General features: G+C 39.1%; 1 protein-coding gene across 3 annotated transcripts in view; it reads right to left on the bottom strand.

The window, feature by feature from the left end:
• The window catches only part of KANK1 (KN motif and ankyrin repeat domains 1), a 240,804-nt gene that overhangs the window by 63,872 nt on the left and 161,751 nt on the right, over positions 1–15,181 (bottom strand). For all 3 annotated transcript variants that reach the window (XM_033237175.1, XM_033237177.1, XM_033237176.1), the window contains one exon: positions 4,991–5,110. In XM_033237175.1, the coding sequence (XP_033093066.1) occupies positions 4,991–5,027 (37 nt within the window). In that variant the 5' untranslated portion in view covers positions 5,028–5,110. The remainder of the gene's footprint in view (positions 1–4,990; positions 5,111–15,181) is intronic.

Below are 15,181 nucleotides of genomic sequence, written 5' to 3'. Positions count from 1 at the left end.
TTCAATAAGCATCTTTAATAAATAAATATGTATCTGTCTGAAAAAATATATATCCAGGCTGTAAAAAAAAAATAGCATGAAGCAAAAGCTATAATAAATTGGGGAAGGCAACTACTAGCAAAAATAAAGACGATGAGAGCAGGCATAAAAAGTCACCTCCCAGTGCTCATCCATTATGTCATTTAACTGGGTTTAATGAGGATGTTAATACAACTCTGGCCCCAATATCATGGCGTCCAGCAGGGCCTGACAGGAGGGTACCTGGGGTGTTTCCTGATCAGCAGCTCATGACACGGACAAGAGAACAAGGGGAATGGTGCTATCCCCTGATATCTGATCAGTACTTTATGTTTTAAAAAGTGTTTTTACAGCTATTGTTTTATTTTTTCCCTGCATAACCACCTTGTGAAGAAGGTAGGATAGCTATTATTATCTTTCTTTCACAAATAAGTCACTTGTTATTTGGCTTCTAAAGCATATCTAAGCTCTAATTAAAGTTTCACAACATTAATTAGTGTTTAGAGAGCTATCAATCAGTGCATCCAATTTACAACATGATTCAAAAACTTGGGGAAAAAGCAGACTGCCTCATCCCTACACCCCAAAGAAATACGGCTATTTTCCTAACCAACGATCACCACTTACTTCCTAGCTGGCTATGAGAGAACAGTCAAGAGCAATTTATGATGCTCTTATCTCCTTAACAAAAGACACTAGAGTACTGTTAGCAGTACCATAATAACATGTTTTTTGCTTTAGAGGTAGGGTCTGGCTCTGTCACCCAGGCTGGAGTGCAGTGGCACCATCATAACTTACTGCAGCCTCAAACTCCTGGGCTCAAGCAATCCTCCCACCTCAGCCTCCTGAGTAGCGGGGACTACAGGTGCATGCCACTATGCCTGGCTAATTAAAAAAAAATTTTTTTTTTTTGGTAGAGACAGACTCTTGCTATGTTGCCCACACTGGTCTCGAACTCCTGGCCTCAAGCAATCCTGCCTCATCGGCCTTCCAAAATGTTGGGATTACAGGTATGAGCCATGCCATCCGGCCTAAAATGTTTTAAATTAAAGAAAACAATACCATACTGATCAAGAGAAGTAGGATGGAGGATCTGGTGAAAAAGAGATAACACTATGAGGAATGACTGATATTGATGGGCTTGTGGTAAGGAAGGGCAGGGGCTACAATCTGGAAGGGGTACACAGGTAGGGCTACACACAAAAGTAGAACACCATTAAACTGAATTTTAGATAAACAATGAACACTTTTTTAGTATTTTTTTTTTTCTGGCAACTGTGTACACAGACTTCAACTTTCCCTAGAATGTACAATCCTTGAGGGCAGAAATTTTTGCCTCTTTTGTTCACTGCTGTATCCCCAGTACCTAAAACAGCACATAGTAGGTGCTCATGTATATCTGGCCTATATTAATAAGGTTTATTTCTTAAGCTAAGTAGTGTGTACAAAGGTGCTTGTTATATAACTTTCACACATTATGTATGTCTGAAGTGTGGCATAATACGTTTTACAAATTACAGCATTAATGAATAGCTCGTTTTAAAAGCAGTTTCTTTTACCCAACCTCACTGAAGGACTCCAATGGGAAGTCAGAGTATAAAAGGTTGTGAATCACCCCTTACACCCCATTTAAACGTTACATGGGGATGTCAACTTGAGATGATCAGTCGTCAGATGTATTTTGTACCAAAGGCATGGTTTGGCCTTTCCCAGAGGCTCCTCTTTGGGTTGTTTTATTATATTTCCATAGTCTTATTTTATTAAGACTATGGAAAGTGCTTCCTTTGCCACTGCCCTGACTCCATCGTCACATGAAATTTCCCCTCATGCTCTATGGAGCCCGAGCAGCAATTTTCGGAAATCGAAAAAACATATAATTTACTCCACATATAAAACTCCTACTAAACCCAAATAGCTTATCCTTTTCTCATAGGAGACCAGTAATTGGCCCTCACTAGCTGCCATGAAGCCCTTTTTATCTCACCTTCATCTAGGCTCTCTAAATGTTATTTACATGCATAGACGTGTATTTATAACCTGCATCTCTTACATTGAGTATTTTTTTAAACATCGGAGAGGTGTTTCTTTTGTAATACAAAATGCTAAAAGGTAAAGGAATGATTTTTATGAACATATTCTCAACCATGTGAAATATATAACATTTGAAGACTATATAAAAAATAAGAAGACATTTATTTCTAGGTGGTATTATCACCAGTAATTCTTGCTTTTGTTTTGTTTTGTTTTCAGACAATACGACACTTTTAAATTTTCAGCTGGGTGCGGTGGCTCATGCCTGTAATCCCAGCACTTTAGGAGGCCGAGGTGGGCAGATCACCTGAGGTCATGAGTTCAACACCAGCCTGGTCAACATGGTGAAACCTCATCTCTACTAAAAATACAAAAATTAGTCTGGCGTGATGGCATGGGCCTGTAATCCCAGCTACTTGGGAAGTTGAGGCACAAGAATTGCTTGAACCCAGGAGGCAGAGGTTGCAGTGAGCCGATATCGCGCCACTGCACTCCAGCCTGGGTGACAGAGCGAGACTCCATCTCAAAAAAAAAATTTTTTTTTTTCTATGAGTGTCATATATATGGTGTACATACATTTGTGTTTGTAGATACATATATGTACGGATATGTGTATTATTGTGTGCGTATATACATATACAGACACATACACATATATGTATGTTTGTGTATGTATTACTGTTCATGGTTGAGTCTCTAATTAGATTTGCTTACAGACGTACAGGGGTCATGGTGACTAGAATAAGTAAAAAATCTCCCCCTGCACAGTCCAGATACCTGTCTGCAGTAACAATTCATACTCTGACACCCTGAAAGTCACAAATCAGAGAGCCTTCTTTTGCTTTCCACCTCAATGCCCAGACCTGTTAGGCAGGATACCAGGTGGGAAGGAAAAGTTATAGCTTGCTTGATTATTAGATCTCAGAAACAAAGAAAAAAGGTAAGTACAGAACAAACCAGGTTGGAAAGGAATTAGTGGGGTATGTATTTAAACCTATGAAGAAAGAATTTTGCCCAAGGCACCAGAAGAAGGTTGAGGTCCTGAGGCACCAACAATCGTCAACACCTCTTCTTCTGAGCGTGTGAATGGAAGCAAATGGAGGGCAAGGGAGGAAACCACATCATCAGAGGGAATTGAAACCCACCCGCTACACTCGAAATGTCATGTTTCAATTTCCTCTCTCATCAAATATTTTACTAGAGAAAGCCATCATAATTCTGATTTATTTATTTATTTTTTTGATATGGAGTCTCACTCTGTCACCTAGGCTGGAGGGCAGTGGTACAATCTGGGCCCACTGCAACCTCTGCCTACCAGGTTCCAGCCATTCCTGTCTTAGCCTCCTAAGTAGCTGAGATTACAGGCATGCGCCACCATGCCTGGCTAATTTTTGTATTTTTGTAGAGATGGGGTTTCGTCATGTTGGCCAGGCTGGTCTTGAACTACTGACTTTGGGTGATCCATCCCCCTCGGCCTCCCCAAGTGCTGGGATTACAGGTGTGAGCCACTGCCCATAATTCTGATTTTTCTTACTTCATTTAGGTAAGTCCCTGAACTTCTCTGTGACATTACACAGGGATGATGATGACAGTAAAATAATAGCTTAATCTCATTAGATTATTGTGAGGATTAAGTATGAAAATGCAGGCAAAGCATTTTAGGCACTATGGTGCATACTAAGTCTTCAATGAATGTTAGATGTTATCATTCATGTCTTTATTATTGATAGTAGTCCCACAGCAGAATCTATAAAAGTCTCAAGAAGCTGGGCAGTGAAAAGGTCAAAAATGGAACGGACAGGGAAAGATCAGTCATCCCAGAACAAACAACTGAGTTTATCTGGGTTTGGGTTACAGTGTTCTACCCAGAGGAGATACTTGCAGCTGAGACTGCTAGAATAAAAAGTCACATTCACGGGCTGGGAATGCCCACTTTAGAAGTCATTTCCTGCTGTTGTCTTCAAAAGTGCTTTACGGCTTACATAGCTCCTGTAAGTATGTTTCTGGTGCGCTCACTGGTCCTAAACCAGCAGGTGGATATGCTTACCGATGGTTTACATGTGGAGAAATAGCCCTGCAATATTTCATGGTTAGTGCTGGAACTAGGACTCAAATTCAGGTTTCCTAGCTCCAATTCTACACTTGCTCCAGTATATAATGTTGTTATTTGAAGGTGTTCAGAGCCAGCAGAGGTAGGACTCTGAACTCAGACGCTCAGAAAAAAATTCTGCATAGACAATTACTGTTCTCACTCATTCAGCTATCTGGTAGATAACTCAAAAAAGAAACGAACACTCGGCATGCCATTTTGGGCAGGTTGTCCCCATGGTGATGTATCTCTTAGGAGGATCTTCTCTGCATTTCTCCCAAATCTCACAGGAGCAATATTGGAACAGAAAATGAAACTACATAAATCTCTAATATAACCAAAATAAGAATTCAAATACAGGTCTTTATGATACATAATATGGCTTGTTGCACATTCCTAATAGAATCACTTTACAGAATATATACTTCTCTTCCCTCCTTTCTCTTTGTTTAGCAACATCAAACAAAAGCTGCTTGGGAGTGGATACTAGGAATTGGTTTTAAGCATCCAAACTAATTTCCTCTCTCCTCAATCAATCCCTCAGAAAGAAGTGCAAGAGGAGTATACATTACATTTGCATCAGCATTCAGGATTTAAATTTGTCTTTCAACACTTCAACAGAATTGACTTAGGTAATAATTTACTCAACTGATTTCAGTGCAAGACTCTAAGATAAAAGCAAATTTTCCGAGAGTAAAACAAAACAAAACCAAACTTCAATGGATAGAAAATTGCTTTGAAATCCTAGTTATCTAGGCAACTTGCTATTATCCATTCATTATTAAAGAGAATAAAAAATTAGTCTGAGAAAAGACATACATTTAACACACACACTCCAGAACACAGGGTTACCTGAGGCACTGCCGTTAACCTTTGTGGTATGAGCCATGCTGGCTTGAGCCCAATGATAGATCCAGAAAGGAGTGAGGAGTCATGCAAATTTTATGCATCAAGTTCTCAAAGGCATTCAACCTGAAACAATAAAGAGAACCCCATCAAAATGGATCATTTAAAAATATGTACAACACTAAATCTTAGACTTCTGTTTACAAAGATGACTGCTAACAGAGAAAGCAAATCAGAATGGGGGAAGAAAGACTGCAGATCCAGGAGGTGACTGCACTGGACCTGGCAGTATGGAGATAACACCCATGGATGTACCAGTGGCTACATACTGAAAGGAGGTCTGTACACATAATACTCTATGGGAAACAAAATTGGTTCTCTAGGAATGTGACTATTTTAGGAAAGTGGTCACCAAATACAAATGACCTCCTAATGTGTAGCGCTCTACAAACTATTTTTGTTTTTTTAAGCATATCTTCCTTTCCAAATTCTGGTTCAAAAGGTTCATTTATTCAACTGCATTTCAAAGCAATTATTGCACCAAATGTTTACATTTTTAAAAAGATTAACTTTATGGAAATTCTTTTGAGATATCTGAAGTCTTTCTACCAACGCCTCCTTTCTTACATGCAACCACCGTCCTAACGCACAAATCTGATCCAGTCAGTCCTCCCCCTCTTAAAACAAACAAACAAAAATTTATTATCTCCCACTGTGCTGTTGGATAAACTCCAAATTCTTAGAGGCATTCGAACCAGAGTAACTCCACCTTGAATAGGGGCTAGATAAAATAAGGCTGAGACCTTTATTTTAAGTCTACATTCCCAGGAGGTTAGGCATTCCTAGTCACAGGATGAGATAGGTCAGCACAAAATACAGGTCACAAAGACCTTGCTGATAAACAGGTTGTGGTAAAGAAGCCGGCCAAAACCCACAAAAACCAAGATGGTGATGAAAGTGATCTCTGGTCATTCTCACTGCTCATTATACACTAATTAGAATGCATTAGCATGCTAAAAAACACTCCCACCAGTACCAGGACAGTTTACAAATGCCATGGCAATGTCAGGAAGTTATCCTATATGGTCTAAAAAGGGGAGGACCCCTCAGTTCCAGGAACTGCCCACCCTTTCCTGCAAAACTCACGAATAATCCACCTCTTGTTTAGCATATAATCAAGAAGTAACTGTAAGTATAATCAGTTAAGCAGCACATGCTTCTGCTCTGCCTATGGAGTAGCCATGCTTTATTCCTTTACTTTCTTAATAAACTTGCTTTCACTTTACTCTATGGATTCGCCTCTTATTCCTTCTTGTGAGATATCCAAGATCTTGCAGTCTGGATGAGGACCCCTTTCCAGTAACAAAATGACAGAGCATGGCACATAGTTTTGAAACACTGGGGTCCACACTGGGCAATATATTCATTTTATATTGATATTTCTATTTAAAAGTTACCTGAGATTACCATAATAAGACTTATATTTCAATCACAAAATTTAAAACAAAAAAAGAAAAAAAAATGAAAAAAACACTGTTTCCCCTTTGGTTTTTCCAAATACCATCTGAAACATACTAGTAAACAGTAAACAATAGTATATATAAATTCCATTTCCATGGTGCTCAAACTCTGACTCTAGACCCATGAAATCAGAAGAACTTGGGTGAAATAAATTCTAAGTTGAGAATTGAAGTGTCAATTCAGAAACCCACATGTCCTCCTAGAAACAGAATGCTAAAATAATATCCGTATACACTAATTCTAACGCAGCCATTGAAATCGTAAGTTTTTAATAAGGTAAAATATTCAAAGCATGTTGGTTAAAAGAAAAACAAAACTGTATACTATCCTAAACCTAATTTTATTAAAAATACGTATGTGTATATGTACAAATTTAATTTAAACGATGAGAAGTAAATGTACCAAAATGTTCACTGTGGTTGCCTCTGGGTGATGAAATCATGGATTTTAGCTCTTTTCTTATTTTTGTAATAATAATTATTAAAAATAAATATTTAGGCCAGACGCGGTGGCTCACACCTGTAATCCCAGCACTTTGGGAAACCGACGCGGGCGGATCACCTGAGGTCAGAGTTTGAGACCACCCTGGCCAACATAGCAAAACCTCGTCTCTACTAAAAAATACAAAAATTAGCCAGGCTTGGTGGTGTACGCCTGTAATCCCATCTACTTGGGAGGCTGAGGCACCAGAACCACTTGAACCTGGGGGAGGCAGAGGTTGTGGTGAGCTGACACTGCACCACTGCACCCCAGCCTGGGTGACAGAACGAGACTGTCTCAAAAAATAAAAATAAAATATAAATATTTAGACCCTTTCTGTCAACGTTGTTTTATTTGCTTTAAAATCCTCAGGGAAAAGAAAAGGTATTTTTTTAAATGCTATGCAAAAAAGGAAACTATCAGGCTACAATCATGAAGGTTATAAGGGGTCAGAAATATAAGTAAATAAAAAGGAAGGAAAAGGAAATGGCTGATTGCTTTGATCACACAGGGTGAGAATTTCTTGCCACTTAGCTAGTGAAATTTTCCTCATTGTTTAAATGGGTTTGCACCACAGTTCAAAGCTAACTACCGTGAAAGCAACTCAGGGTAAACTGAAAAGGAATCTTTTTTCTCTTTTTTTTTTCTTTTTTAAACAGATTGCTTCTGACAAGCCTGCCCCCTGAATGGCTTTTCCAGCTACACTGACTAGCACTGTGTTCACCTGGAGAGAGGAGATTCTAAACCGTCCACTCCCTGCTGATCCTTAGTTTCTGGCTGGTGGCACACCAGGACAGGATGGCTCCAGGCTCCCTGATGAAGGGGTAATCACCTGACTTTCTCTTGGAAACAGAGGCACTGGTTCAGGTCTACAACATTGAACTTGGAGAGCAATAACCTTTGTGTGCACAGTCATTGGTGGCTGAATCAGAAGGCAGGCTTTAGGGATAGAGTAAATACTGTCTTTTAAGAATAGGAGTGAACGTCTATAAATTTCTGACAAATGCAGTTTTATTAAAAAAAAAAAAAAAAAAAAGTGGAGACTGGGAAGACCAGAGAGGGAGGCGGTGGGGAAATGAAGGGGCAAAGGAAAGAAGCCCAGTTTCTGGAATTATTCAACTAAGCATGCTTTTAAAAGCTAATAACCACAAAACCCTAAGCCAAAACCCTGTTTACTGGCCCCCTCCTAGCCTTGTGTGTTTGCACTCTTGCTCCATAACGGCTTGTAAATACCACCATGTAAAACCTTGAAGGCAAACAGAAGACAAGAAGGGACAAGCTGCATGTGCTGGGGGTGAATGAAGTATGTGTCAAGGTATTTGGATGGAGATGTGCCCAGAATCTTCCTAGTCAAGCTTAATAAACTTTGGCCCAAGGTCCTCTCCCGCTATTGAAACTCTTTCATCTGGCAGATCTTTTTCTCAGATCCAAATTGGTGCCTCCCACCCTTCCCCAAACTGAACAATAAAACCAAATTAAGTAGGAAACCTAAAATTAGGAACTATAAGCATATCCCTGGTAAAATAACAAGACACCGTAGGCTGGGCACAGTGGCTCATGCCTGTAATCCCAGCACTTTGGGAGGCCGAGGTGGGTGGATCTCCTGAGGCCAGGAGTTCGAGAGACCAGCCTGGCCAACATGGCAAAACCCCATCTCTACTACAACTACAAAAATTAGCTGCGTGTGGTGGTGCACGCCTGTGATCCCAGCTACTTGGGAGGCTGAGGCACAAGAATCACCTGAACAGGGAGGCAGAGACTGCAGTGAGCCAAGATCATGCCACTGCATTCCAGCCTGCACAGCAGAGTGAGACCCTGTCTCAAAAAAAAAAAAGACACTGTCACTGGGTGTGGATCCTGGCAGTGTCTGTGCAAAGAGAACGGCTGTATATTGTGCATTGATTTTTCTCAGTTATTGTTCATGCTGACAGGCGGCCTCAAATTGTGAGGGCTCATTCTTCTTAATGCTATGCAGATTCTTAAGCTGGTACATCGTATAAACCAGAAAAGGTTTGGCCACAGTCCATTCCCGTGTTACAGATCGATAAACTGCTTCTTTTCTCCCGCAGAGGAGAATGCAAACCAGTAAATCTTAAGTGGTACAATGGTGGCTTAGTTCTCCTAGCTAAGAGAAAAGCACTCCTGCGAAAGGATTTAGGAAAATACATCAACAGAGAAAATCAAGAATTTGTCTTCCTCTATATTTCGGGAGACTGAATGAAGGATGCTGATGCATGTTTTAGTAGATCACCAAGTAAGGTACAATGAATGACGGAAACATTGCATGAGCTGACCCCATAAATACTTTACATTAGCTAAAATGATACAAATATGAAAAACAGCACACTAGAACTTTGCTAAAAAGACACCAATGCAAACAAGTAGTTATATAAAATTGAGATTTGATATATACTCTGCACTGCTAAACTATCAAATGCCACTATCTCAGCTAGAAACAAGATAATGCTGATGATAATATTGATGGTAATGTTGATGGCAGCTAATGTTAATAGACCTCTTACTACTATTGAAATATAAAATGTCACCTAAAGTGTATCATTAAGTACTACTGATAAAAAAGATGTCACTTAAATGACAAAATGCTAATCAAGAAATTACATTCATTATAAGACACATCCTCAATTCAGAGGCGATATGAGAAAAATGTGTATCTTACAAGTGATGAAATTGTTACATTGAAGGGACTTTTAAACACACTTAACAGTTATTACCTTGTTTAAACTTCACAACAACCCTACAAAGTACTACCCCTTCTCTCCATTGTATACATAAGAAACAAGCACAGGGAGTTTTAGAACTTGCTCACATCACACAGCTAGTACGACAGCACTGACATTTAAAGCTGTGCAATTCAGCCCTAGAGTTTTGTGATTATGTGATTTAGAGTTAAGGGCACTATGGTTTTAACAAATAAGAACTTAGGGCATAAATGAGTGATGCATATACATAAGGTAGTCACCTTAGTTACGTATATGCTTACTGCAAGGAGGCTTTGCGCAAATCCTTTTTAGATAAGAAAGCTGCATCTTGGAATTTCACGTTTTTTTTTTCTTTTTTGAGACGGAATCTTGCTCTGTTGCCCAGGCTGGAGTGCAGTGGCGCAATCTCAGCTCACTGCAATCTCCGCCTCCCGGGTTCAGGCGATTCTCCTACCTCAGCCTCCCAAGCAGCTGGGATTACAGGTGTGCGCCACCATGCCCGGCTAATTTTTGCATTTTTAGTAGAGATGGGGTTTCACCATGTTGGCCAGGCTGGTATAATATGTTTTTAGAGCAATTGTATTTGCAATCTTGTTCCTTGGAGTAACACATTTAAGAGCCTGAAGTACTTATATGGCACACAGGAAATGTTTCTCAGTACTTAACCAGTACACTCTTTTCTTTTCTTTTTTTTTTTTTTGAGACGGAGTCTCGCTCTGTCACCCAGGCTGGAGTGAAGTGGCACCATCTCGGCTCACTGCAAGTTCCACCTCCTGGGTTCACGCCATTCTCCTGCCTCAGCCTCCCCAGTAGCTGGGACTTCAGGCGCACGCCACCATGTCCAGATAATTTTTTGTATTTTTAGTAGAGATGAGGTTTCACCGTGTTAGCCAGGATGGTCTTGATCTCCTGGCCTCGTGATCCGCACGCCTTGGCCTCCCAAAGTGCTGGGATTACAGGTATGAGCCACCGCATCCGGCCCCAGTACACTCTTTTCTAGACTGCACAGTATTAGTAGAGCAGGCTTGACTATCATCCTTGTTCTTCACATGAATGTCAACTGTTTCAAAATATCGAATACTTTCTAAACTGAAAAACGAAAAACAAAAAATCCACCAGGCAGAAGGTTCTAAATGCAAAGGTAGGAGTTTCCAAAATGCATAAAAACTAGGGCAGGATATTGGAATCAGAATCTTGCCACTCAAAATAAGGATTATACTTAAAAAATGTAGATGAAAGCTGGCTTCACTTCTCCCCACAGAATAACCAAAATAAATATACATCATCGAGATTATCACCAGCAATTTCCCAGAACTCATGAAAGAGAATGGGTCAGTTCCTGGGGCCACTGAGAAGTAAAAAAAAAAAAAAAAACTCGAGGACACAGTAAGAGAATCAGATTTTCATATCTGTGACACCCTTCTGCTTGGTATCAAGCACATGTAATACTTCCCCCAACTCAGATTCTACACTAGAAAAAGTGAGATTAAGGTGGACACATAACTTGCCTACCATCTTGGCTTCTTTGGCAGGAGACCCATTCATGCCTCAACCTATGAGAAGCATCGGGGTGCCTGAAGGGAGACACCACCCTGTGGACAGCCACACACAAAGGGAGGAGGTGGGATTACCATCTCCAGCCCTGGAAGCTCCGCTCTCAACCAAAGGAGATGCCAAATCAGTGTGGCTGTTCAGCAGCACTATGCTGTAGGAGGTCTCTTGGGCATGAACTCCTAGCCAGCCTTTCCATACCACAGGGATAGCTCCTTTGGAACCTCCCCCATTTCAGCCAGGCAATCCTCTGATCCTTTGCTAGAAGAACAGAGGCAAATCTGGGTTTTAAGTACCACTTAGTGCGGAAAAAGAGGCAGTGACCTAGCAGAAAAAATGTGTAAGAAATTCAACAGATAAATTACAAATAATCTCTAAGCAAATGTAACCAGTAAAAACCAAAATAGACTAGACAAAGAATACTGGAATAATAATAAATCCTTTAATGCAAAGACACAGACATATATCCACAAGAACATGGAACCATGACCTCCCCAAATGTATAAAGCAAGGAACCAGTGACTGACCCTAATGAGATGGTGATTCATGAGCTCTCTGACCAAGAATTCAAAAATAGCAGTTTTATGGAAACTCAGGCATCTCCAAGATAACACAGAAAAGCAATTCAGAAACTTATCAGAGGAATTTAACAGAGATTGAAGTGATAAAAAAAATCAAATGAATCTTGAAACTGAAAAATATATTTGCTAACTGAAAAATTCATTGGAGGCTCTCAACAGCAGAATGCATCAAGCAGAGGAAAGAATTAGTGAGCCCAAAGACAGGCTCTTTGAAATTACATAGAGGAGAAAAAGTAAAATGAATGGAAAGATATTATAGAAAGATTGCCTACAAGATATAGAAAATTACCTTAAAAGACCAAATCTAAGAATTATTGGTATTCAAGAGAATGTTGAGCAAGAGTGAGGGGTAGAAAAAAGCTTACTCATATGAGAAAAATATCCAGGTAGAGGAAGATCAGAAAATACCAAACAGATATGACCCAAATAAAACTACCCCCAACGCATATAATAATCAAACTCTCAAAAGTCAAGGACAAAAAGAGGATACTAAAAGCAGCAAGAAAAAAGGAGGAAATAACATACAAAGAAACTCCACTTCATTTGGCAACAGACTTCTCAATGGAAACCATATTAAGTCAGGAGGAAGTGGAATGGTATTTTCAAAATGCTGAAAGAAAAACCCCCCAAAACCCTGCTATCCTCAAATACTTTATCCAGCAAACAGCAGAAATAGCCTTCAAGTATGAAGGAGACAGAGTCTTTTTCTGACAAACAAAAGCTAAGAGAATTTCCCATCACTAGATCTGTCTTACAAGAAATGTTAAAGAGGGTTCTTCAATCTGAAATGAAAAAACATTAATGTGCAAAAGGAAAACATTTGAAGGTATAAAACCCACAGGTAACATCAAGTATAGAAACCCCCAGAATATTCAAATACTATAATTGTCATGTGCAGTCCACCCATAAGTAGCCCATAAGTCTAGCACGACACCTAGAAGACAATCTATCAAAAACCATAACAGCGACAGCAACCTGTTAAGAGACAGGCAATATAAAAATATGCAAATTGAGACCAACAAAAGTCAAAATGTCAGGAGATGGAATTAAAGATGGATGGTTGTTTTAAAGTTTTTTATTTATTCTTTTTTTGTGATCTAAGACAGGGATCTCCAACCCCTGAGCCATGGACCAGTACTGCTCCGTGCCATGCTGGGAACCAGGTCACACAGCAGGAGGTGGGCACAGGCCAGCAAGCATTACTGCCTGAGCTCCACCTCCTGTCAGATCATCAGCAGCATAGATTCTCATAAGAGTGCAAACCCTATTGTGAACTGCAAGTGTGAAGGATCTAGGTTGAGCATTCCTTATGAGCATCTAATGCCTGATGATCTGAGATAGAACAGTTTCATCCCAAAACCATCCCCACTGCTCTATGGAAAAATTGTCTTCCATGAAACTGGTCCCTGGTGCCAAAACAGATTGGGGACTGCTTATCTAAGATAAGCTGTCATCTCTTTAAAATAACTTGTTATATCTATAAGATGTTTTCTATAAGCCTTGTAACCACAATGTAAAAACCTATAATAAACACACTAAAAAATAAACAACAACAAATTAAAACATAGTACCAGAAAAAGTCACTTAACCATAAAGGATGACAGGAAGAAAGGAGGATAAGAGTTACAAAACAACCAGAATACAAGAAACAAAATGGTAATTCTCCATTCAGAAATTTATCGGAGAAATTTAACAAAGAGGCATTATTCAAAAAATCAAACAGAAATCTTAGAACTAATACATTTGATGGACTGAAATTCAGCTCCCAAGTATATAAAGCAAACATTAATAGATACAAAGAGAGAGAGACTGTAATACAGTAATAGTGGAGGACGTCAAATACCCCACTTTCATCAACGAACATAACATCTAGACAGAAAATTAACAAAGAAATCACTATCAAACTACACATCAGACCAAATAGGTCTAACTGGTATTTATAAAACACTTCACTCAACTGTTCAAATACACGTTTGTTTCATCAGTACATGGAACATTCCCAAGAATAAACCATATTTTAGGCCACAAAACAAGTTTCAACAAATTTTAAAAAGTAGAAATTATATCAAGTATCTTTTCTGACCACAATGGAATAAAACTCGGTATCAATAAGAAGAGGAATTTTGGGCTGGGTGTGGTGGTTCATGCCTGTAATCCCAGCACTTTGGGAGGCTGAGGTGGGCGGGTCATCTGATGTCAGGAGTTCGGGACCAGCCTGGCTAACATGGCAAAACCCTGTCTTATTAAAAATACAAAAATTAGCTGGGTATGGTGGTGTACGCCTGTAATCCCAGCTACTTGGGAGGCTGAGGTAGGAGAACCACTTGAACCCAGGAGGTGGAGGTTGCACATTGCGCCACTGCACTCTAGCCTAGATGACAGAACAAGACTCCACCTCAAAAAACAAAAACAAACACCTTTGGAAATTATACAATAACATGGAAATTAAACAACATGCTCTTGAACAAATAATGAGTTGATGAAGAAATAAGAACATTTAAAAATTTCTCAAAACAAATAGAAATGGAAACACAACATACCAAAATCTATGGGATACAGTAAACACAGTACTAAGAGGGAGGGTTATAGCAATAAATATCTACATCAAAAAAGTTGAAAGACTTCCAAAAGACAACCTAAGAATGCAGCATCTCAAGGAACTAGAAAAGCAAGACCAAGCCAAACCCAAATTTACTATAAGAAAGGAAATAAGGATCAGAGCAAAAATAAATGAAATTGAGATTAAAACATTACAGAAGATCAACAAAACAGAAGTTTAGATAAAAAAAGAAAATGGCAAACCTTTAGCTAGACTAAAAAGAGAGGACACGAATAAATAAAATGAGAAATAAAAGATACAAAACAACAGAGGCCATAGAAGTACAAAGAATCATTAGAGACAACTGCCAACAAATTGAAAAATCTAGAATAAAAAGATACATTCCTGGACATATACAACCAAAATTGAACCATGACGAAAGAGAAAAACCTCAACAAACCAACAGCAAGTAATAAGATCAAAGCTATAATTTAAAAGTCTCCTATCAAAGAAAAGTCCAGGATCTGATGAATTCTACTAAACATTTCAAGAAGAACTATAATAATTCTACTCAAACTCTTCAAAAAAAATAATAATAATAATTGAAGAGGAGGGAATGCTCAAACTCATCCTGCAAGGCCGGCATTACCCTGATACCAAAACCAGATCAGGCCACAATAATAAAAAAAAAAAGACGATGATAGGCTAATTTCACTGATGAACACAGAAAAATCCTCAAAACACTAACAAACTGAATTCAACAACATATTAAAAAGATCATTCAACATTATCAAGTGGGATTCAT

This window comes from Trachypithecus francoisi, unplaced genomic scaffold, assembly GCF_009764315.1.
Source record: "Trachypithecus francoisi isolate TF-2019V2 unplaced genomic scaffold, Tfra_2.0 Lachesis_group16, whole genome shotgun sequence".
NCBI classification, from domain to species: Eukaryota; Metazoa; Chordata; class Mammalia; order Primates; family Cercopithecidae; genus Trachypithecus; species Trachypithecus francoisi.
This window is presented reverse-complemented; position numbering and strand designations above follow the sequence as displayed.